General features: G+C 39.0%; 1 protein-coding gene across 4 annotated transcripts in view; it reads left to right on the top strand.

The window, feature by feature from the left end:
• cdk6 (cyclin dependent kinase 6) overlaps positions 1–24,637 on the top strand; it is a 53,282-nt gene that overhangs the window by 20,338 nt on the left and 8,307 nt on the right. For all 4 annotated transcript variants that reach the window (XM_057828037.1, XM_057828038.1, XM_057828040.1 and 1 more), the window contains exons 4-5: positions 3,318–3,485; positions 16,113–16,222. In XM_057828037.1, coding sequence (XP_057684020.1) covers positions 3,318–3,485; positions 16,113–16,222 — 278 coding nt within the window. The remainder of the gene's footprint in view (positions 1–3,317; positions 3,486–16,112; positions 16,223–24,637) is intronic.

The raw sequence follows: 24,637 nt of genomic DNA, 5'->3' as shown, positions 1-24,637 counted from the left end.
AAGAATCGATAAAAAAAATTAATTAAAAAATGGATAAAATTTTTAAAATGAATAAAATACTTACTGATTTTCACTTTTTTTTAATTTCATAATAATAAAAAATAAATAAATAAATGTAAAAAAATATTTACGGTTTTTAAAATTTTTGTTTTTGATCTAAAAATGTAGTAAAATAAATGTGGAAAAAATGGATGAGAATATTATGTAGAAGCTAAAAAAAAAAAGTCCAACAATGTCAATAAACAATTAATCGGCTATCAAAATAGATGACAGTGATCATTCGCTGCCAGACCCCCAGTCAAAATGGATTGGACGCCTAGCGCCGTTAATGGCAGCTGATGAATTAATCATAGAAAGCCCTACAACTTCTGAATTTGGACATATCAGCTTGTCTTTTAGTAGAATACCATAAACCATCCAAAATCAAAGCTCTGGGCTTTATTCGCCAAAACCATTGCTGTCTTTATCGGTGTCTCGTTACTTGTTTACAGGTGCAAGACCTGTTTTAGGAGCATTTCAGTTTGAGAGGAACAAGTCCAAGCTGGTTTGACATAGTTGCTTTCTCCTCTGTGCTAGTTTACTTATGCTCAAGTGTTATTGATTCTGTGCCTATGGCCATTTCTGAGGTCAGCCTGTGGTCATAAAATGAGAAGGGAACGCCAATTAACTCCAGCGCAGCAGCTGCTAGGAAACAGAGCTCCGTGCTTGTATAGAGCGGGGCCTCCTTCTATCATTTGTGTGTGTGTCAGTTATCAAACATCTGCCACGGTCCGCTAGAAAAGACGCAGGCCTCCTCCGTTAACTCCTTTGCTACCAAACTGCTGTTTCAGTGACGCAAAAGGGCTTTTAACTCATTGGTTATTATTGACGACGATAGACGCCCAATTTATTACAACTGGGAGATCTCAGTTGGATGTCTATCGCTGTCAAAGGCAGCCCTTGAAATCCACTACATCCAATTTGTCACTGTTTCCTTTGTGAACGCATTTAACTTGATGTGGTGTTTAGTCATCCTTCTGAAGGCAATTGAAATGAGTTTATTCCCAGAAAATGTCCAGTCGAATTGAACTGGGAGGGTGGCAGCGAATGAACGTTCTGCCAACCCTCCCACTTCAAATGGATTAGACGTCTTGCAATGTCAGTGGCAAAAAATGAGTTCGAGTACAGTGCATTTCAGCCCGTGCGTGAGTAGTCTGCGGTTTAAGCAAGCAAACAGTATACAAATAACATAGTATTTAAATGCAAACGTGTGCATTTGATGTGGTTTTGTACTTTTATAGCGCAACCACGTCCTCTTTTTGTCGCTTTTTCTCGCAACTTCCACAACACCTCTAACAGTCGCTGTTTAATCCAGCTGGGTGCCACGTCGCTCGGCTTCGTCGCCGCTAGGGCTCGGCCTACTCCCCAGGCTCTCGATTGACTCCAATTATTGCACGAGAAAACAGCGAGTCTTAATCTTAAGGAGTAGGAGAGATTGTAATAGCCTAGTACAGACCTTTACTAGTTTCGGCGAGAACGGATTAGTTTTTTGTTGTTGTTGTGAACTACAGTTCCACACAAACATACATCAAGATCTCATTTAGCTTAGCAAATGGAGGCATGACACCCATTTTTTTGAATGTCCCAACCTTCCAAGAAAGCGCATTTATCAAGGTTTCATCAGCCGTGACATGTCTCCATCCACTGAACAGAATGATATGGCTACGCCAGCACCTTATCTATAGGACGCGTTCAGAGTTTTCCACAAAACGCTCACTGCCACTAAAAACTCAAGCTATAGATTTTTTTTTGAGTGTCCCAAACTTCCAAGAAAGCGCATTTATCAATGTTTCATCGGCCGTGACGTGTGTCTCCATCCACCGAACAGAATGCTATGACTCTGACAGCACCTTTGCTATAGGACGCGTTCGGAGGTTTTCACAAAACACTTGCTGCCACCGGGAACGCACCTTCGCATGGGGGTATCAGAATCGGCACCTTTCAAACTACTGTAATTTTCAGACAGTAAGCCGCTATTTTTTTCCCTCGTTTTGAATCCTGCGGCTTATTTTTTTATTTATTTGGGCTAACAGGTAACACTTTATTGGACAGTGGTGTCATAAGACCGTCATAATTATGACATGACACTGTCATGGGCATTAATGAATGCTTATGACAGATATCATTACATTTTTTCACTAAATTCATTTATGTCCAGCTGGGATCTTTTACATCCATTCAAAAGTCAGATAATTTGTCAAATGACACTAAATGACATCTGTCACACGCATTCATTAATACTCATGACAGTGTCATGTCATAATTACGACGGTTTTATGACAGTCTTGTCACGCTGCTGTCAAATAAAGTGTTACCGGTTAATATATTTCGGTGTAAATTAGGGCTGCAGCTATCGATTATTTTAGTAGTCGATTAATCAATGAATTAGTTAGTTCGAATAATCGAGTAATCGGATAAGGAACATTAAAAAAAACAAAATACCTGAGCTCAGCCTCAAACAGTATAAAAAAATCAATAAATGAGGATCTATAAACAAAAGAACAATTGGCTAACTTACATAGCAAAAGTCCGCTAGCTTAAATGCTATAAAATGCAAATCAATAAAACTAACAAACTTCAAAATAAACCATTACAACAACACTTTAATTAAACGAATACTCGAAGCAGCAAAATTTAATTTGAATCTTTTTTTTTCTAATCGATTACTCGAGTTAATCGATTAATCGTTGCAGCACTAGTGTAAATATTCCATATTCTAGTGAGGACCGCTGTGGCTTATAGTCCGGTGAGACTTGTCTCTGAACAAATGCTGTTTTCGTGTCAAATTTGGTAGGTGGCGGCTTACAGTCCAAAAATTACAATGAATTTCTCGAGCTCCTGGGTTCGTAGAACATTTTGGAAGCTGTGTGCGTACTTGTGAGAAGGCACAATATTCTATTTTCACCTGATCTTAAAAAACATTGGGATGTTTAAAAAGTACTGGAAAAACTGGAAAAATGGTCTTGAAAGTGTTTAAAAAGTGCTTGAATTTAGCCATGACAAAGGTGTACGACCCATTATAATAGAAATTATTTACATTCAAGTGTACTACATCAAGTGAGCTGTAATGTAGTATTAAAAGAAGAAAAAAGTATGTTTTATCGAAAAACATTGCATCAGTACAGTATTAGCCAAAAGTGATTGGGTTTTGGGGGGACATTTTCTCCGCAGTAAATACACTCAATGACACTGACCTCACGATCATATAATCGCTTAGCCTGAATTCAATTGTAAGTCTTTACAAAAGCAACAAGATCGTCTTCAATATTTTCTTCCAGGATATGATGTATCAGCTGCTCCAGGGTCTGGACTTCCTGCACTCGCATCGAGTGGTTCACCGTGACCTGAAACCCCAGAATATCCTGGTTACCAGCGGAGGACAGATTAAACTCGCCGACTTCGGTCTCGCTCGCATCTACAGCTTCCAGATGGCGCTCACCTCTGTGGTGAGTCCATACCTCACACCTAATAATCTTACCTTGAGAGATCCACCCCTACAATAGCTCACATGATTGAGTTTCTCAGTGTAAAGTGAGAGTTAAGGGGCCCTTCTCTGGAATCCCTCAATGGCAATACATGGATTTCCCACTTTGATGTCCCTTTGCTGAGCTTCTGGGTTCTGATGACCAGATAAAACAGAGACTGAAGGACTCTTTAGAAGTCCTTGAATTAAGGAGAGATGAGACATTTAAATGTAGCTCAGTACTTTTTTGTCCTCAATTATCTGGCGATATTTTCTTACCAGCCACACAGTAATGACTTTCAAATTTACATAACGCACCACAATGCTACAATGGGGTGTTTGTTCTGGGCCTTATGACTGGCAAGGGGACCAGTTCTGAGGTTGCATTCTAATAAGGGAATTCACCTTGAGGTTTGAGTGACAGAAACTGTGACCCATAAATCATTGGCATACACAAAGGCATTTAACTTTTTAGCTGGTTTGCACACACGCACTCATTTCCTTCCTTGATTATACAGCAAAGGCCACAATAATACAACTGTGTGCGGTAGAGTGCAGCTCTTAGGTGCTAGATGAATGTTCCCGTGTCTAAAATTCCCCCCGTGTCAATCTCCCCAAAAGACACTGTCGGCACACATTCAGCCATTTTGTGCTTATAATCTACACGAACGGAAGATTGCACGTTCACAAAATGTTTAAGAGGATCTTCCCCCTTGCCCAACACAAAGCAGCAGTTGCTGATTTAGTCACCTAATGCCACCGTTATTGGCAGACAGATGGGTTATGGAGAACTACTGTTGCTTAAGGGAACTAGACACTTCTCTCTCAGTGATTCATTTTGCACTTGTAAAGTGACACCTATTTCTGGTGTGATCTTGCAAGAGTTGTTAAGCATTCTTACAAAGTGAAACTTTCCTTTTGACTCTGAAGGAGAAAAGTGCAAACACCTTTACACCTTGGAATAGGGTTGCCAACAGTGTTGTTAATTACTGCCTTACTAACGGCATTATTATTTTTCAGTAGTGAGTAATCGAATTAATTACTTTTCTCATCTTTGCAACGCCGTTACCGTTACTGAGGTATGCGTTACTGCAATTTGGTTGAATATTGCAAACGCGATGCTAGATGGCTCCAATAATACCTGACTGACTGAGGCCGACAGCCTACAAACTACGTCCACATGATGCTACAGTAGATAACACATGTATATAGAACTACGTGCGAAATGGCAGACTTGGTGGCGTTTGCACATTAATGGAGAACCAGATGCGAAATGACAGACTCGCCGGTGTTAGCAAATGGCCGCCATCTTAAAGCAGTAGACTTCTCAGCTTTTTTGTAGCGAACCTTCCTAGGGAACCAAAGTAACTTTTTATCTAAAATACTCCTGAATCGGCAAAATCTTAACTTGACTCTTATCTTTAAATGATCAAACTGTTTTAAAACTTTCACATGTCGAAAGTAGACAGAATGGAACTAATGCAATAACGGGAGCAATTTTAACTTTGGTAACAACTTTAACAGTTGATTCACAATATTAAATTACTTCCAAACATAGCAAACGTTGCAATCTAGTGATCGCAATATCTGCGCAATACCTCTGTGTCTAGTTAAGTTTAGGGGTAAAGAATTTGGCGAGGGCCTATTGAACAAAAAACCCTTTAAACTTCACATAGTGTGACTTATGTTTTTAGTGAATGAAAAAAAAAACAGTTCAATTCAATCAGTTAAGATAAACATATTTGACGTGAAAGACATTATAGAATGGATCATGTAATAATGTGTAAAACATGAAAAGTAACGCCAGTTACTTTGCCAGTAACTAATTACTCTTACATTGAATTAGTTTTTGCATGTGCTTATGTTTCTCAAATATGTACTTAATTAATTCAGGTTTGAATAAAATTATGATATTATGACTATTAATTAAAAAAAAAAAAAAAAGTCACTTTTCACTTACAAAAAAATAATTAAGGGTGACTGTTATTGGGGCAGCTAACTCTACCAATGCGGTGTCCTTTATATTTTATTTCAGGTAGTTCACAACCCTACCTTGGCATGACAAAGATGGCTTTGCAGTACCATTTTGCGTGATCTAGAAATGTGCAAATAAGCCATTATTTTGGATTATTATAACAAACATGTATTTAAAAGTAGACATGCATGGTTGAATATGACTGACAGTTTTATCCACGCACCATTTGACTACATTTTGCATATTTTGGGGCTCCCTGAGAGGGAAAGAGGGAGACCACCCATTGGGTTAGTACATAGGCCTCGATTAGGCCGCCTCTGGTAGTCCCTAGGGGTCACTTGCTTTGTTAATAGTATTTTAATGACTCAGTCTGGCTACAGCTTCATTGAACGGCCTTGAGTGACAAGCAGATGGGCAAAAATGATGGGTCAATCTGACATGCCACAGAAAAACAGGTGGTATATGGAGATCGAAGTATGTGAAGAAAAAATTTGGTCATTTAAATCAAGTCAACATTAAGTATCCTAACCTGGATTTAGTTTTCGGTCACAAAGATTAGTAAAAACTGCAAAAAATCTCAGATATTCTTGTTTCCTGTTTGCATTATTTGAATGAGGGCGTCAAAGTACATCGCCACCTACTGGCCCGGCATGCTTATGTCAAGCCTCAAACATATTTTTTTTATCTGCAGTGCTCAAAGCATCATGTGACCACATTTAAGACTTAATTTTAGAGCCGTCTTCACTGTTTACATGTGTTGTATTAAATTCTGATGGGTAGTTTGATGAAGGAATTACCTTCCTTTCATATGCATGTCATGTGTGAGTTGTTGCTTGTCCAGTTGGATTCGAGCCTGTCGTACTTTATTGTTTTGCTGCTTTGTGTCCAATATATCCTTGGGGTCGCTATATTTAACAGAAGCATTTGCTGCAATCATGCTTTTGTCTTGAGTGTCAAGTTTATCGCTGTTACTAAGATATGATCAAAATAAATTGTCAGTTTTTCCCACAGCTAAGCGCTTTCTCTGCAATTACAAAAAAAGACATATCTCAGGTGAGATAAACAAAAGAAAACCATATTTTTTTGCACTCAGAACAGAAGACCGTTTCTTATAAAACTGATTTTCAAGAGCACAATCAAAAGTTTTGATCTAAAATCTCTACCATATGAGGCATTTTATATATCCAGTAGCACAACAAGGAAGACTGACGACAGTATCCGCTTGTGGTTTTTAATAAGGAACTGGTCAGAATAGTTCTTCATGAATTGATCTGTTGTGCTTCAATGCATTTCTGCTATTTGTAAACGGAAACAATGAAGACCAGGCAGGCACCAGGGAGGCGGGGATGGGAGGGCAATGGAGGAGAGCACGTGTAGCACACTCTGGGATTGTTTAGATATCGCCTCAAACAGCTCCACATGGGAAAAAAAGAAAAGCTTTGTCTGCGGCTGAGAGCAAAGCATCAGTCCCACAATATTAATTTAGCCAGCATATTTAGTTCAATACACTCACACACGGATATAAAGGCATACAGAAGCAGACATTGAGTTGGCGTCTAACAGGTTTTACGTTCTACCAAGGCCTAAACTACTGGTCCTTCTCCAAAAATAGCATGTTGTAATAAAGTTCATTATTTTCTGTAATGTACTGATAAACATTAGATTTTCACATATTTTAGATTCATTACACACAACTGAAGTAGTTCAAGCCTTTCGTTGTTTTAATATTGATGATTTGGGCAAAAACGTCAAGAAAAAACAAAAATCCCTATCTCAAAAAATTTGCATATCATGAAAAGGTACTCTAAAGAAGCTGCTAACCTAATCATCTGAATCAACGAATTAACTCAAAACCCCTGTGAAATGTCCTGGGGCTTTTAAAAACTCCCATCCTGGTTCATTCCTCAAAACCGCAATCATGGGTAAGACTGCCGACCTGACTGCTGTCCAGAAGGCCATCGTTGACACCCTCAAGCAAGAGGCTAAGACACAGAAAGAAATTTCTGTGCGAATAGGCTGTTCCCAGAGTGCTGTATCAATGCACCTCAGTGGGAAGTCTGTGGGAAGGAAAAAGTGTGGCAGGAAACGCTGCACAACCAGAAGAGGTGACCGCACCCTGAGAAAGATTGTGGAGAAGGGCCGATTCCAGACATTGGGGGACCTGCAGAAACAGTGGACTGAGTCTGGAGTAGAAACATCCAGACCCACCGTGCACAGGCGTGTGCTGGAAATGGGCTACAGGTGCCGCATTCCCCAGGTCAAGTCACTTTTGAACCTGAAACAGCAGCAGAAGCGCCTGACCTGGGCTACAGAGAAGCAGCACTGGACTGTTGTTCAATGGTCCAAAGTACTTTTTTCAGATGAAAGCAAATTTTGCATGTCATTTGGAAATCAAGGTGCCAGAGTTCAACTCCCGCTCATTTTGAGTTGATGGTAAATGCATTTTTATTTAACTCGTATTGCGTTAACATATAAAAGATTTTGATTATTTTGATTAGAACCAAGCAGGGTGAGGCAGCATTTAGTTATTATGCTCCTCACCTCTGGAACAAGTTACCTGAACGTCTGAAGTATGCTCAAACTGTTAGCTCTTTTAAATCAGGGCTAAAAACGCTTTTGTTTAGCACTGCATATCCATAACTGTCTATATATTTCAATCTACTTGCTTTCTATTCCTCTTGTGCTTATCTCCATTGCTGATTTCAATTATTATTAGTAGTAGTAGTTTTTGTTTTATTTTTATTTTTGTTTTATTTTTATTTATTTATTTTTATTCTATTTGTGATTAAATGCGATCTTTTGTCTTGGTTTTTACGTTGTATTGATTTAAATGGGATTTTTATGATCTTCATGTGATGTAAAGCACTTTGAATTGCCTTGTGTTGAATTGTGCTATATAAATAAATTAACCTTGCCCATCATTTTTGGTCGGTATCGGTTGTCACAATGTTGGTCAAAACGTGTTCCAGAGGGAGCGTTCCCGACGTCATAACTGCAGCCAATTCAAGCTCATCAAGACTGTATTTAAGCCCACGCGATCCAGGAGAAGGATGTTCGAGATATTAACTTGCTGGGCGCCATTCGGCACCACTGTCGCCCTTGTTTTGAAATCCCCTACATTGTGCTGGTATTTGATATCCGCTCTCTACCTATCGCTTAGGTTAGTATTATTGATCCCCGTTGACCTACTGTCACGGACCCATTGTGTTATTCCCCCTTTTCCGTGATCGTGTGTATTTTTGTTTGTATTTAACAAACCCTTGAACGGATCCCTCCAATGTTTTTTGCTTTGACGTACAACCTTGACTACCCAGTAGCAGGCCCTAACATCGGCAACAAAATAAACCACACATTTCCAAACATGGACGATGAACTCTCTTCCTCGGCTCTACGATCCTGTAGCAATTTTATTTTGTTATGTTTTCAGTTTAATTCAGCTATTTCCTACTTGTTATGTTGATAATTGTGATGTTGGTCTACTGCTTTTCGTCTTACTGGGAAGAAAGAGGAAGTGATGATCGGCCCGCCATGATATTTACGTCTTGAGCCATCCTACCGTCACCTGGGAATTCAACGCCTGCTTTCACGCACACCGCTTCCCTGGAAAGTCCCGGGCATTACACTAAGGGGCAGTTTACATTGCGACTCTGCGACACGAAGATGCAATGACTGTGTTGCGGAGTGGCGTCGCGTTTGTTTGGTGTCGGCGAAGACGGAAGACAGAGACGCAAACCTTGGAATCCTGCCTCCAAAGCGGAAGAATTCAATTGCGGGGGTTTGGGGGGGGGCTTGCTCCGCATGCATATCAAAAGCTCCCGCGGCGCGGGGTCACGCCGATAACGTCAGCACTAGTACACGTCACATTAGGCGTGCGCAGCGATGCTACTAAACATTAAAAACAGCAAATATGGCGGAACGTCGGCTTTAATTTACTGTTTTTATAATATTTTTATGTTAAATAGGTTGAATGTTTCAATTTTTGTGCCTTTTTGAACAAAAGAAAATGCCATTGCCTCGAGTGGGAGGGCATGTTGTCTTCCGGGCTGAGGAGGTCAAAGTGCATCATTCGCTGTCGCCTTGTAAATCAGCGCTGCCCCCTAGGGCCTGGCATGAATACTACATCGTTTTCATGCGGAATTGCGACATTGTTTGAATGGAGACTGAACCATATAAATGCAAACATGAAATTTTTCGTCTTCTCTAGAGTTACCATGTAAACGGCCCCCAAGACGCGACCCGTGAAATGTCCGCATACACTGGAAATTGTGTTCACATACAATTGCTGCACGTTTAAATCCCGCGATTTTCCCGGTGTTTCGGTGTGTGTGAAAGGGGCTTTTGAGTTAACGAAGTGGCTGCCATTGACATCGATAGCTGTCTTTGGCTGTCACCAATGAGTTAACTCATAATGTGTTACCTCATTATGTGCCAATTCATCATGAGTTAACTCGTTCTGAGTTAACTCATGAGTTAACTCATGGACGACATTATTGGACGGTTATCGCCATCAATGGCAGCCATTGACTGAACCCGTCACCAGCCTTTGGCCTCGCTCCAGTTGACCAAGTGTGAATCCTAAACAGCGGGAGCCGTACATGCGCACACCAAAGTGCAACGGGATATGGAAGCTGCGTCCGTAGCAGGAAGGGGGCGGCGGGGGTGCAAAAAAAAATGACGGCATATATCTGGAATTTTCCAGCTAATGATGTGCGGATGTGGTAGCGCAGAGGGGAGAGAGCCACTGACTGTGCTGTCTTTGTTTCACTTGCTGAGGGCCTCATGCTGCATTCCTGTATGTTGCGCATACTTTGGCAGCAGCCTCTTTTACTGTATACAGTTTGTCTGCCGCTCAAGCACTTTTCCTTCAAGCCATATATCAATATCGCCTTTAATCTCTCTTTTATGTCCTTTCTTGGCCAGGTGCACTGCGATTGTTGTCGCTATAAATTGCAGAACAAGAGGGAAAGTCGCGAGTGAGTTAAGAAATAGTGTAACAGGACTAAAGGGGGCCTGTCTTCTCACTGTAGACTAGGTTTTTCCTCATATTATAATTATTTCTATATCTTCTGCCTACACACCCCTTTCCTCTGAGATTTACTTTAATTTGTGTGGAATTGCTCTCAGGAATGTAATCACATTCTGGTCTAAGACTGATAATACAAGTTGGGAAATGTCAACACCAAACATTTCCTGAAGATTTTCTGTATTGAAGTGAATAAATCATTTAAACCTTTTTACAGCTGTTAAAAGATAAATCAATAGCTTCCTTGCCACACACATTAAAATGTTTGCTATCAACTATCATGAGTATGTTTAATGTTGAATGACTCACAGGGGTGATATGCAGCAATTGGTTTTTTTTAAACCTAAAACATTTTTCTTTTTTTTTTCTTTTGGGACCACATTTTAAACACAGTCATCCAGGTCCAAATGCATGTCCTCTAAACACCCACACACTGGGACCCATGAACCCCATTGCCCTCCTCCGTCGGTGGGCACGGGTCCGGGCCGCGGAGGTCTGACCCGGGAGGTCCGGCGAAGATCTCAGCAGTGAGAGTGGAGGACAGTGTCGGTGGTGAGGGGGAGGATGCGCTCAGCTGAAAGGAATTCTCAGAATGTTGTCCTTTAATCTGGAGTCAGCCTCTTTCACCGCACACACTGGCTAACTTTTTAGGTTTTTCTGCCTGCGCTTTGTTTGACCCCCCTCTGGTGTTTGGATTTCCATGTGGAAGAAGGGAAGAAAGCAGTCAATAGAAAGACACATACAAGAGCAAACCCTAGAAACCAATCTTAACTTCCTTCTTCGTGTGTACTACCTGTGTATATTTTCACACAACATTCTCTGATTAACACATTTGGGTGCCATTGATGGTGATTTGACACACGTAAATAAATCTACAAGCTTCAGTTCAAAGTTACAGAGCGTTGCTTTATAATTTATCTATTTAACTTTTCATCCTTTATAAAATATTTTCATAGCATTTGTGATAATATTCAATTTACAACTAGTTGAATGACACCTCTTCTATGTCTTGAGGGGGTCTGTATAGCTTTCACCAGCACTAATTAACTTTGAGGAGGGTGGCAGAACCCTGCCACACAAAGAAACTATAAATGTCCTGACTGCTGTACGGCATACGTCACTTACCCTTTTCCCCATTCATTATAAAGTTAGAAGTCGATACGAACACTTTCGCGCAAATTCTGCAAAGATGGCAGAGCAACAAGAGACAAAAAGTTTAGTTCGAGGAGGGGAAAAAAGGGAGGCTTCCAGGATACTCAAGAATAATCATTGGCCCGGCTTTCATTCGCTGGTGTGACGTCACCCCCTCAACCGAAGTCGTCAACGCTGACGAGTTTAGGTTGGGTGGAGCGGGGGAGGCGTTAGCCACACTTAAAGTCTGATTTATGCTTCTGCGTAGCATTGACGGCTGACCTACGCCGTCAACACAGACCCAATTTACGACCCTACACCGTAGCCTGACATGCACCTCCACAAAATCCTGACTAATGGACCATGATTGTAGGGCTGCAGCTATCGATTATTTTAGTAGTCGATTAATCGATGAACTAGTTAGTTTGAATAATCGAGTAATCGGATAAGGAACATAAAAAATTAAAATACCTGAGCTGAGCCTCAAACGGTATAAAAAATTAATAAATAAGGATCTAAGTACAACAAAAGAACAACTGGCTAACTTACATAGCAGAAGTCCGCTAGCTTAAATGCTATAGAATGCTAACGTTTTTTTTTTTTTTTTTTTTACAATGCTCTTAACAAATGGTTCAGGCAATATACCTATAAACTAAATTGCAAATGCATTAAAAAACATTTACTCAAACAAAAACTTACAAGCTTAAGTTGGTCTTAACAGGGAGCAGCTGGATTCAGCCATGTGAAATGAGGCAGACCAGAAGTCAGTGTATCCACCCTAATCAATAAAACGTAATGCAAACACTTTCAAAATAAACCATTACAATGCCACTTCAATTAAACGAATACTCGAAGCAACAAAATTTAATTCGAATATTTTTTTCTAATCGAATATTCGAGTTAATCGATTAATCATTGCAGCTTTGTGTGATTGGTCTGCTCAGACTATTTTTTCCAGTTCAGCATTAAATTGTATCGCAATTTACAAAAATTTCTCCGCTACATTGAAAAATGGACCAAGCCTACGAGAGGATCATCGAAGAGGTCCACAAGTATGACCACCTGTACAATATTTCGTCAAGGCATTATATAAAGATTGCCAAATGGCAAGCAATTCATGGAAGGAGATTCCTAATACGAGGCTGGAGGTCAGCAAGTGCATAAAAAATGAAATAACCTACGAGACAAGTATGTGCGTGTTTGGAAGCGGTGCTTTTATGATAATGTGTTTACCATCAAGGCTTGTAACACAGTTTGGGAAGTTCCTTAGCCGCCAGAAATCTGCTATGGCTTCCCACTGGCTGGTTGTAGGACACAGCAAAAATTCAGGCTGGAGGGCATTCCACAGTGCTTTGCAGACATCAGAGAAAACGCTGGACACTGTGCTCTACGCCAGTTTGAAGCTAGCCGCCACAGCTTTCTGGCTTCCATCCGAAGTTAGAATTCGTAATGTGACTGGCAGTCTCTGCGGCATCAACAGTTGGACAGACCACCTCCGCAACAGTCTTCTGCGTCGCCTATTCCTCAACATTTGTATGATCAACATTTGTTGCGTTCCATCTCAGTTGTATTGTTTTCTAACCGGAAGAAAACTAAAGGTATTCGACAAGAGTCCGCCAAAACCGTACAAACTATGCCACACCCCTCTAGTGGCTTGGCGGTGAATTACAGAGCAACGCGTTCCCTTGTCGCAGAACATAGACAACGAAGTGTCTATGCCATCGGTATGCCATCACCGCATCATAAAAGCATAAATTAGGCTTAAGCCACACGATTACTAACAGTCACATGCTATTGTTTAGCCACAACTGAATTAATTCACTGATTACTATTCAGCCTTCACATAGCCGCTGGAAACAAATGTCGTTTTAATCCATCTGTTGGCGACCGGCAGATTTTTGATTGATTGATGATTTTACGTCACTATTGGGTGTGCGCTGTTCCTCATAAGAAACACAGTCATCCTTAAGGCAAAACACTATCGCTTTTGTCCACTGGCGTCACTAAAGTCAACCAAAACTGAAATTTCACATAGTGTTGCTTTAATCTATTGCTAGATCAATCGCAATTGAGATTAAATTGCAGTAAATTTTCTTCCGGGATCTTTTTAGGCCCAATTCCTTGTGTTGATTTGACTGAAGTAAATCTGTTATAAGCTTAGGTCCCAAGTTAGAAAACAAAAGAAATAAAAAAGGTTTCAATCACATTAATCTATTCCTAAATTGATCTTTAAAATGAACTGGATGGACATCTATTGCTGTAAATAGCACTAAAAAATGATCATTAAGTGTCAGCCAACCTAGTTAAAATTGATTGGACGTCTAGCACCGTCAATGACAGCTAATGGGTTCAGTTTAATTGTATCATAGTTAAAACATGAAGCACAGCACTAAATTTACAGCGGACCAAAAGTGTAAGAGGCAGAAAACCCCAAATATTTCTCGCTGTAAAATATCTCCATAAAATCCGTCTCAGTGAAAAACAAATCATAATTGAAGAATGATGTGTACTTTTTTTTAAAGTGACAAATGCTGTGTGAAAGAGGGTTGTGCCTTAAACACTGTCATATTACATTTCATTTTACACTCAAATATGTGCAGCTCCATGTCCAAATAGAATGTAATGGCCAAAGATTAACTGCTCCAGAAAACTCATCAGTGTCACCCCATCTTTCTTGTGTGTTTTTATACGTATATGTGGGTGAGCAGGAGTGATAATATTTGCCATATCTGCACTTGTGGGCAAGTTTTTTATGTTTTCGAATAACTGAATTGCAGTGCAGCCGGATATACTGCGAGCTCCACGTCTGTGGTTCTTCTTAGAAGGCTCAGCATGCACGCTGGTGTTTATGCTACTTTTAAATCTGCAGGGTTGCATACTTAATGCTGTGGACTAAAACCACACAAAAAGCACTACGAACGAGGGGAAAATACCACTCTGAAAATACAATATGTAATTGCGCAAACTTAATTTGAATGTACGTAACATCAGGCCACTTTTAATTACATTCATTCTCCTACTTGTCGGAGATTTTAACCTTCCTTAGCCCTGGCTGGGCTCTTCGTTCCTCCAGTCAGCTTCCTCTGCAAGTTCAAAGGTCGAGTCTTAAACAGTGGGGTGATCGATCTTTTTCTTGTTGCCGCTAGGTTGTTGAATAGCCTGCCCGCTAACATCTGCACCATCACTAATCTAGGGCTTTTTAAATCTAGATTAAAGACCTGTTAAAAAAAAAAAATCTCCTGACTAGGGTTGCCTGGTTTTTAGGGTTTTTAAGTGTTCCAATAATTAATTTTTTAACCAACATCCTGATGTTGTCAAAACCAAAAACCGATACCGATATCGAACCAATACTGATACTGCGGTCGTAAACGAAACATATTATTGCTAATTGTACTGTGATACCCCACTGAATGCTTTGATAATGATAAATGTAACAACTTTTCCAAATAAAATCAATTTTCTGAGAAAACTGAAGTTATAGAAAAAGTGCCAAAATAAAGCCCCAAATAAATAAAATGAAATGAGTCAAAATGTCCATTATTAAATAAAAGGAATAATTGACAATAAATTACGATGGCAGTACACTAGTTACCCAGAAGAGCCAGTATTGGGCGATCCAAGCATTACAATTACAGACAAGAAATCATAGGACATGCCAATGCAATGACTATTCCCAAGATGCATTTTGCTGGGTTTTTGCACAGATTTTTAATTATAATTATGTGTTTTGTTACTTTTCTTAGGGACTATTTCTTTCTGGTAATGCAGTAGTTATATATGATGCGTTTAAAATTCATTATTTGTCATTTTTTGGTCATTTTATTTGTGCACCATGAGTGATTAGGCTCTTTCCCTCAGTTAACAAATCCCAAGCATCTTAGTTTAGAGACCTCTAAGGTCACTCTAAGTACAGCCGCTGTTACCAGCCTATGAACAAAGGCCACAGGCTTCTACATTAATTTATAACTCAGCATACGATATTTTCCGATATTATTTTAAATAGGTTTATCGGCCGATACTATTAGACGACTTGAGTTTTAATGTTTCCAGATATTTTATTTGTTGTAATGAATAGCGCGATTCATTTTTCTTCTCAATTTTATTGTATAGTACTTTCCTGCCTTTCATTTATTATGTCCTATGTCTTGCTTTGTTGTAGGGCAATTTGAGGACCTCTCAGGTTTTTGTAAAGGGCCATATAAATAAAATTTGAAGGTATAACTGTTGTGATCGCATGGCTGGCTTTTCATAGCCAAATTGCCTCAGCTTCCTTCCTCACTTCCACCTAAGCAGGAAACAGGAGATGAGAGTATCTCACATCTGCAAAATGAAGCCCTTAACTGTATTAATAGTGTTCCGTTTAAAGTAGAAATGTGGCTGCATCAAGAGCCAAATGCAAGAGCGATATATATAATATATATTGATACTGCTCTATTGTGCTGCGTAACAATGCATTTAATTGTTCTTTGTGATATTTTTAGGTGGTGACTCTGTGGTACCGAGCTCCAGAAGTGTTGCTGCAGTCCAGTTATGCCACCCCGGTAGACCTGTGGAGTGTTGGCTGCATCTTTGCTGAGATGTTCAGAAGAAGGTGAGATTAAATTGCAAGTGTATTAAATGTGCTGTACAGTAATTTCTGACTGAACCGCAAAAACCTGGCGAGACTGTCAAGGACGAATGACAAGATGATGGTGGGTTCCTAACCTTAAATGACATTTGCCTGTCGGTTTTAAATTCTGAGAGTCGAGTCATTACAGTTGGCTTATCAAACCATTCCAGTAATGACTGTTAGCTCGCTGTGGTTGCACCATACGAGTTGAGACGTTGCTTCTTGATCCACACTAGGTGATTGTCAGTTTGTGGTCTAACTGACTTGACAGAAAAAAATATTCCTATCATTTTTTTTTTTTTTTGTTAAACATATTCAAATGTTTTATTTCCTTCAATAAATTAAAGCTGTTTGCGATCACTGTATTACATTTAGCGCGCATCTCACTAAGAATGTCAAATATTTCGTTACAGCTGTGGTGAGAAGTCAAATCAGCTTTAACGCCTCAATGTCTGAATTTATATTTACATACCGTAGTTTTCGGACTATAAGGCGCTACTTTTTTCCTTCATTTTGAATCCTGCGGCATACTGTAGAGTCCAGTGCGGCTTATTTGTTGATTTACGGATTAATAGGCAACACATCCCTCCTAGCATGCATTGCAGCGCTACAGATGTAAATAACAATCAAAATTCAAGTTCTGCGCTAATTATTTATTCAGTTACTGTTCTAGTTGTTTCATTGATTGCTTGTTATAGTGTTTGGTAACACTTTATTTGACAGCGGCGTCATAAGACCGTCATAATTGTGACATGACACTATCATGAGCATTACTGAATGCTTATGACAGAAGTCATTAAGTGTCATCTGGCAAATTATGTTACTAACTCCATTTATGTATGTATGTCCAAAGTGAGATAATTTGCTGACTCTAAATGACATCTGTTAAAAGCATTCATTAATGCTCATGACAGTGTCATGTCATAATTATGGTTGTCTAATGACAGTCTCAAGGCGCCACTGTCAAATAAAGTGTTACCAAATACCATGACTAGCAATGAATGAAACAACTGGAACAGTAACTGAAGAAATAATTAGCACAGAACATGAATTTTGATTATTATTTACATCTGTAGCGCTGCAATGCATGCTAGGAGGCATGTTGGACAACAACAGTGTTGACAGGTGGCAGCAGAGGTTGACTGTCTCACCCAAAGGAACAGTGATGGCCAAATGAAGCTTCTTGAAGCAATGAATCTTTGAAGCCAATTGGTTCAAAGCTTCATGGTGGTTCATTTGGTCTTATGACAGTCTTATGCTGTCGCTGTCAAATAAAGTTTTACCGGTTAATATCTTTTGGTATAAATATCCAATAATACAGTGTGGACAGCTGCGGTTTATAGTCCAGTGTGGCTTATCTATGAACAAACGCCGTTTTCATGTCACATTTGGTGGGCGGCGGCTTATAGTCAGGTGCGCCTTATAGTGCGAAAATTACGGTACATACATCAAAAAGCAGTGGGGAATACACAAGTAAATAATAATAAGGAAAATGTATATGAAAAATTGGAAAATACACCCCAAAAATTGAAATTCTTAAATAAATAAAATAATTTAAAAAATATATTTTAATGTATAGAATATTTTTTTTAATTAAATAAAAAAATGAAGAACTCTAATCAAAATTTGAAAAAAATCAGATGTGAAATATTGAAAATAAAACATTTTAACTTTTATTTATTAAACATAAATATTATTTTAGGATATTTACTTATATTTTGTATTTTTTAGGTGATTTGAGGATTTTCATATTTTTAGCTGTATTTTTCCATTTCTTTACATTACTATTTTTTTCCAAGCGTTCCTCAAATGCTTTATGTATATTTGTTATATTATTGTCTGCCATTTACTACACTAGATTTTCGGTGATAGACGTCCAATGAACATTTCATTCGCTGCCACCTTCTCCCTTCAAATGGATTGGATGTCTACTAGTGATATACTGAGTTCAATTCACAGCAGAAGGATGATTGGACGCCACATAATTGGACGTCTATCATCGTCAACGGCACTAAACGAGTTGAATGTAAATTCAGGCATCCATGGGTAAAGGTCCGCTGCAATGTAGTGTAGGGTATCATGTAGTATTGCGCCAGAAGGAGCAACCATTTGAACTGGCAGTTTTGACTCCCACTCCAAATAGATTGGACGTCTTTCCCCGTCAATGGCATGGAAATGAGTTTAAAAGAAAATGTGCCATTTGAGAACACTGTAATGGACCCGCACATACGCCCACGTGCACACTCGCTCGCTCTCAAGGTGATTAAGGTGCTTTTTTAAAAGGCCACCTGTTAAGGATTAAAGGGCACCTGGGAGGCGCTGTAAAAGATGGAAGGAGAACAATGGATGCCGACTCTATTGTTTGAAGTCTACCCACCTCAAAAGATTGCCGCTTTTGACAACTCAGGTACAATCAAGCAAACAACTTGGTGGATCAATCAGAATGCGCACTACTTCAATTGTTTGTACTTGGGCTGGTGATTAAAAAAATTTGAGACCCTCGCTTTTAATCTCGATTAATCGCACTGTAGTCTCGTTGCAGTGCAATACCTGGGTGACCATAAAAACAATTTAATTGTGGTAATAGTTTCAGATATATATTTTCCCAGATTATTGTGTTTAATCACGTTGTCATACATGCGATCCAAGAGAAAAAAAAATGAATGTAATATGAACATAAATCTGTAGCACACTTTTATTTCAGATGTACTGATCATGTTTCAGTGCCCTTGACTGTGATTGACGTCCAGTCCGTTTGAACTGGGAGGGTTGGCAACAGTCATTTGCTCCCTTTGAATGAGTTAATACTGGACGTCCATCACCGTCAGTGGCATAGAAAGGGTTCAGAGTCATGGAGTTGAAGCCAGAACAATGATTGAGTGCAATTCTTTTTAAATTTTGGTTGTGAAACATCAAAAATGCACTCAGTACAAATTCATGCAAACTTATTTGAAGTGCAGATACTTGCGCTTGTATGTTGTATGTATGTTGTCAATAAAGCAGTTTCATTGCTATTGAATGAAAAAGTTAATAAATGAACAGTAGACTGGAGTATACATATAAACATTTAATCCTATTAATCCACTGATCGATTAATCGCGATTAATTGCAGAAGCAGCCAATTAGTCTTTTTAATCTTTGCATTGATCTGACTCAAGTAAAGCTGTTAAAAGCTCTGGTAGTTAAATTCAAAAAATTGAACTGGGAGAGGCTGTCAGTGAATGATTGCTGCCAACCTTCCCAGTTCAAATGTATTGGACATATATCACCATCAGCGGCAGGGAGAGTTCATTTTGATAGAACCGAAGCCAGAGGCCCAGAGCAATGATTGCGTGCAATTTATTTTTAAATTTTGGTTGTGAAATAGCAAAAATGCATTCACAACAACTTCATGCAAACTTATTTCAAGTGCACATACTTGTATCATACTTATGATACATACTTGTATCATAAGTGTTGTAATTAAATTGTTTCATTGATACTGAAAGGAAAATATTCATTGAAACTGTAATTTCTGGAGAAATTACTATGGAGCTTTGCTGTGGCGAGATACAGATCTTACGCGATTACGACTTTTCTTACGCGATTTCGACGTGGCGTCTTGGCCGCCATTTTGTCTCCAGTCGTTTATTTTTTCCACACAAACACTACCTTATTGTACCTCACAGTATCTTATTTTCTACTTTATTTTATTAATATGACATGTTCTGTCCTCATTAAATGTGATATTGTTCACAGACATCAAACAAGGCAATTGTGCTCTTTGAAGCTTTTTACATCTTTCACTTTTGACAATTTGTAAAGCTGTTGTACACATATGCACACGTATGTTCAAAACGACACGCATTTTAACAATAAAACACTTGACACAAAACGATTGGTGTTCAAACGTCCCTCTAGTCTGATTATTATGTAAATTTAGTTAGATCTAATTAGAGGTTAATTTGGGGACATTTCGGGGACACTTCCTGTTGATTTGAGGACATTTGGGGGACACGTCCTGTTGATATCATGTGACTTCCTGTTGATTTGGGGGACACTTCCTGTTAATATCAGGTCACTTACTGTTGATTTGGGCACATTTTTTGTTGCCAATAATAATGAATGGGAAATTTGGACTTACATGGCCGTCAATGTAATCCAAGTACATTAGCATCAACAGAATCGACATAAATGACCGTCAATGGTATGGGTGTGCATAGACTTCATTGGCATCTGTGTACATGGGTGTAAATGCCATTGGAAATGAATGGGAAATTTGGACGTACTTGGCCGTCAATGGCATGGATGTGCATGGCTGTTAACATCGAGTAACATCGAGTTACTTGGGCGCCATTTAAATGTCAATGGGCTGTCATGGTAAATGGTCAAAAATCACAAGGACCTTGTTTTAATGCCATTGAAAATGAATGGGAAATTTGGATTTACATGGCTGTCAATGGCATCCCATTAGAAATGAATGGGAAGGTTTTGTGCGAATTGTGGGGCGAAATGTGAAGATATTGACACCTGAGGCTTATAAAAAAGCTGAAGAAAAATAAAATGTTTTAAGGCGTGATTTAAAATGCGTAAGTGAAGGGTCCTGTCTAATAGTAAGTGGTAATTGGTTCCACAGCCTGGGGGCCATCACCGCAAATGCACGGTCACCCCTAAGCTTCAGCCTTGATCTTGAGACTTCTAGAAGCAGGTGGTCTGCTGAACTGAGGGTTCTGGTTGGGACAGATGTGGCGGCGCAAGATTATTCAAACATTTAAAAACAAATAATAATATCTTAAAATGTATTCGGTAATGTACTGGGAGCCAGTGAAGAGATGCTAAAATAGGGGTGATATGTTCGCGCCTGCGGGTTTTAGTTAGGAGTCGAGCAGCAGAGTTTTGTACAAGTTGCAGACGGGCCAGTGCAGCCTGACCAACGCCTGCATACAAATAATTACCATAATCCAGCTGAGTTATGACAAAAGCATGAATCGATTTCTCCAAATCAGAGCGTGAAACAATAGATTTCACCTTAGCAATTTGACGAAGCCGATAAAAACAGTCCCGTACAACACAAGAAATCTGCTCCTAAAATTTAAAATCAGAATCAAATTGAACTCCTAGATTTTTTTACATAGTTCTTAAGAAACTGAGACAATTACCAAGGTCAACATTCAGGGAGGCCTGGCTACTTGGTCTGAACACCTTGACTTCAGTCTTGCTGTCATTCAAGCTTAAAAAAATTAAGTGAAAGCCATGACTTTATGTAGTTGAGGCATTCAGTGAGTTGACAGAAAGTGCCATTTTGCGCCATTGGAAAATAGATCTGACAGTCATCAGCATACAAATGAAATAAAACGGCACGTTTCCTAAAAACAGAACCAAGAGGCAATAAATAAAGCGAAAATAAAAGAGGGCCGAGAACAGATCCCTGGGGAACACCGTGTGGAAGCGATGCCTTTTCGGACATGAAATTGGACATTTCGGACATTTTTAAACTTGCGCTGACAGGCGAACTGAACATTTTTGGGGGTCATTCAAAAAATTCCCTGCGTTGGGCGAAAAGTCCGGTCATTTTGATAGTTGAACGGAGGCCTGCCAAAGAAATGACATTCAAAAAAATATAAAGGAATTTTCCGATATCTGCCTTTGCCTTGCAAACCCCCATCTAATGAACAGTAGATAGTGAATTGGAATGCAATAAACTTATGAAAATACATTTTTTCGTGACAGAAATCGGCCCTTTCTTGACTTTTCAATCTCGTAAAAATGCAAATCTACTCCCCTTAAACATAAACCATCCCCCCTAGATAATTTACCCTTTCACCATCAAGCAAACTACCGTTTAATACCTCTTCTAACGACTACATTGTCATGAAAGGAATTTGAGCAAATATCATACAAGTCCACATTTGCATGGCGAGGATCATCTCAGGGTGAGTCACTGATGGAAGTGAATGGAAAAGAGCAACCTGCCTGCTTGTTGACATTCCTCTCATCTTAAAAGGTCGAGAGTGTTGTGTTAGTGGTCCGCTCTCATCCGTGTTGACTTTCTCACAGTCGCTTACGCTTCGGGCTTTTTGCTATTGATAAATCTCCATTAACACCTCGTGCACATCTGTAGGCCTTGCCTTTTTAAAATGGCTCCAAAAAAAATGAATCAAACCTTCTTTTCTAAACATTTCCCACCAAACTTGACACTCACGTGCAACCGCATACACAGCGCAAGCATTCCAGAGGTTGCAGCAGTGGAATGTGGGACAGCGCAGTTTTGGCAACCATAGGAAGCATGACTCAGCTGACTCACCCACCCTAGTTTATGTGAGTGCATAGAAAAATGGGGGGGGGATTACAGTACAATTACAGTACAGTATATGTGTATGCAAATTTTACATGAAGGAAACAAATGCAATATGTGTACGAGTGCGCCGTCTAAAAATGGAGACCGGACTGGTCTTAGTGTGTGCGCATGCCTGTGGGCAGTCATGAACAAACTCGGCAAACCACGGCAGGTTTAAAAATGGATCTCTCGGAATTATCAGCGCTGCTTGTTTTGGCGTCATGGCTTTGCTGTCTATGACTTTTCAGAACTGGTTGGATGTGATTTGAAGCTGCTGCGTAGATGTGCGGTTTTTTTTTTCTTCGTAGATGATTAAAGAAGTGTAAAAATAACAATGAAAAAATATTGTTATGTGTCATTGACGGTGATAGATGTCCAATCCATTGTGACCATGGGGGCCCCAGCCAAACTATGAAAAAATACTGACTTATAGTCCGAAAAATACGGTAGTCTTTTCATTGATTTGACTCATGTAAATCTGTTAAAAGCTTTATTATTAAGTTTTTTTTTTTAATAGTTTAATTACACAATTTTATTGCTAGATTAATCGTGATTACCTGAGTTTAATTTTGTCTGTCCCAAATAAAATGGATTGGACGTCTTTTGCTGTCAATGGAAGTGAATGTTTAAACCATGTTTATCTGTTGCAAACATTTAATCCTATTAATCTACTGCTAGATTAATCGAGATTAATTGCAGAAACAGCCATTTAGTCTTTTTAGTCAGTTCTTTGCATTGGTTTGACTTGGGTAATGTATGAAGTTTTCCCCAAAAAAATAGTTTATCACAATTAATTTAGCAATAGATTCTTATGATTAAACAGAGATGAATTGCTTGTCTCAGATGAAATGGATTGGACGTCTCTTGCCGTGACTGGAACTGAAACATGTTCATTCACTGCTGTCCTCTTATTTAAATTATTTTTATGTCTGTTAAGGTCAATTAGGCAAGTATAACCTCAAATTTAAAGACTTTTAGACTCTATCAAGCCATAATTGTTCTCTTTTGCTAGAAAATGTTGATAGAAACACATAAAATATTGCCATTGATTTAAAAAATCTATAATATTTAGTACATGTTTTAACCTACGGAGGGCGCCTTGTTTTATGCGCGCAATGGATGCACGGGGTGACGACGTAGATTGTTGTGCTGTAGCCATTGATCATTTTAGTAGTTGATTAATCGATGAACTAGTTCGTTCGAATAATCGAGTAATCGGATAAGGAGCAGAAGATATTAAAATACCTGTGCTGACCCTCAAACGGAATACAAAAATAGTAAATGAGGATCTAAGTACAACAAAAGAACAATTGGCAACAACTTACATAGCAAAGTCTGCTAGCTTAAATGCTGTAAAAAACTTTTTTTTTTTACAGAGCTTTTAACAAATTGTTACAAACACATATTCCCACAAAAAACGGCTAAATATACCTATAAACTACATTATTAATGCATTAAAAAAACATTAGCTCAAACTAAAACTTAGCTTATGTTGGTCTTAACAGGGAGCAGCTGCATTCTGCCATGTGAAATGAGTTATGCCATATTCACTGTTGCCACTAGAGGGCAGTATATCCACCTAAATCAATAAAACTAAAAGCAAACACTTTCAAAACAAACCATTACAATGCCACTTTAGTTAAACAAATACTCGAAGCAGCAAAATTGTATTCTAATCTTTTTATTAACCGAATTACTCGAGTTAATCGATTAATCGTTGCAGCAGTAGTAGATTGTCACTGTCATTTGACGAATACTACTGGATTACTGCAATTCCTTCTACACGGCGAGACGTCCAACACATGCGCTCATCGGTTAAAAGCGGCGAGTGCTTATTATTTGCGGTTATTGAGTCTATTACCTTTTCATTGCCTGAAAATACTTTTTTTTAATGTGTTCCCCTCTCATACTTTTAAGCATTGTGTTTTCTTGTTTTACTTAAAAGCAGATTGTTGATCTATTGACCACATTACTACGTTTAAGTATTTTCTTAAGGCATCTTTAGTACTGTATTTTCTGTCTGTATGCATCTGAACAAAAGAAGCTGAAATCGCACGGTAGTACTTTGAGTGTCAAATTCC

This window comes from Corythoichthys intestinalis, chromosome 22 (assembly GCF_030265065.1).
Source record: "Corythoichthys intestinalis isolate RoL2023-P3 chromosome 22, ASM3026506v1, whole genome shotgun sequence".
Classification (NCBI taxonomy): Eukaryota; Metazoa; Chordata; class Actinopteri; order Syngnathiformes; family Syngnathidae; genus Corythoichthys; species Corythoichthys intestinalis.
Note: the sequence above shows the minus strand (reverse complement) of the source record. Positions and strands in the feature narration are given on the sequence as shown.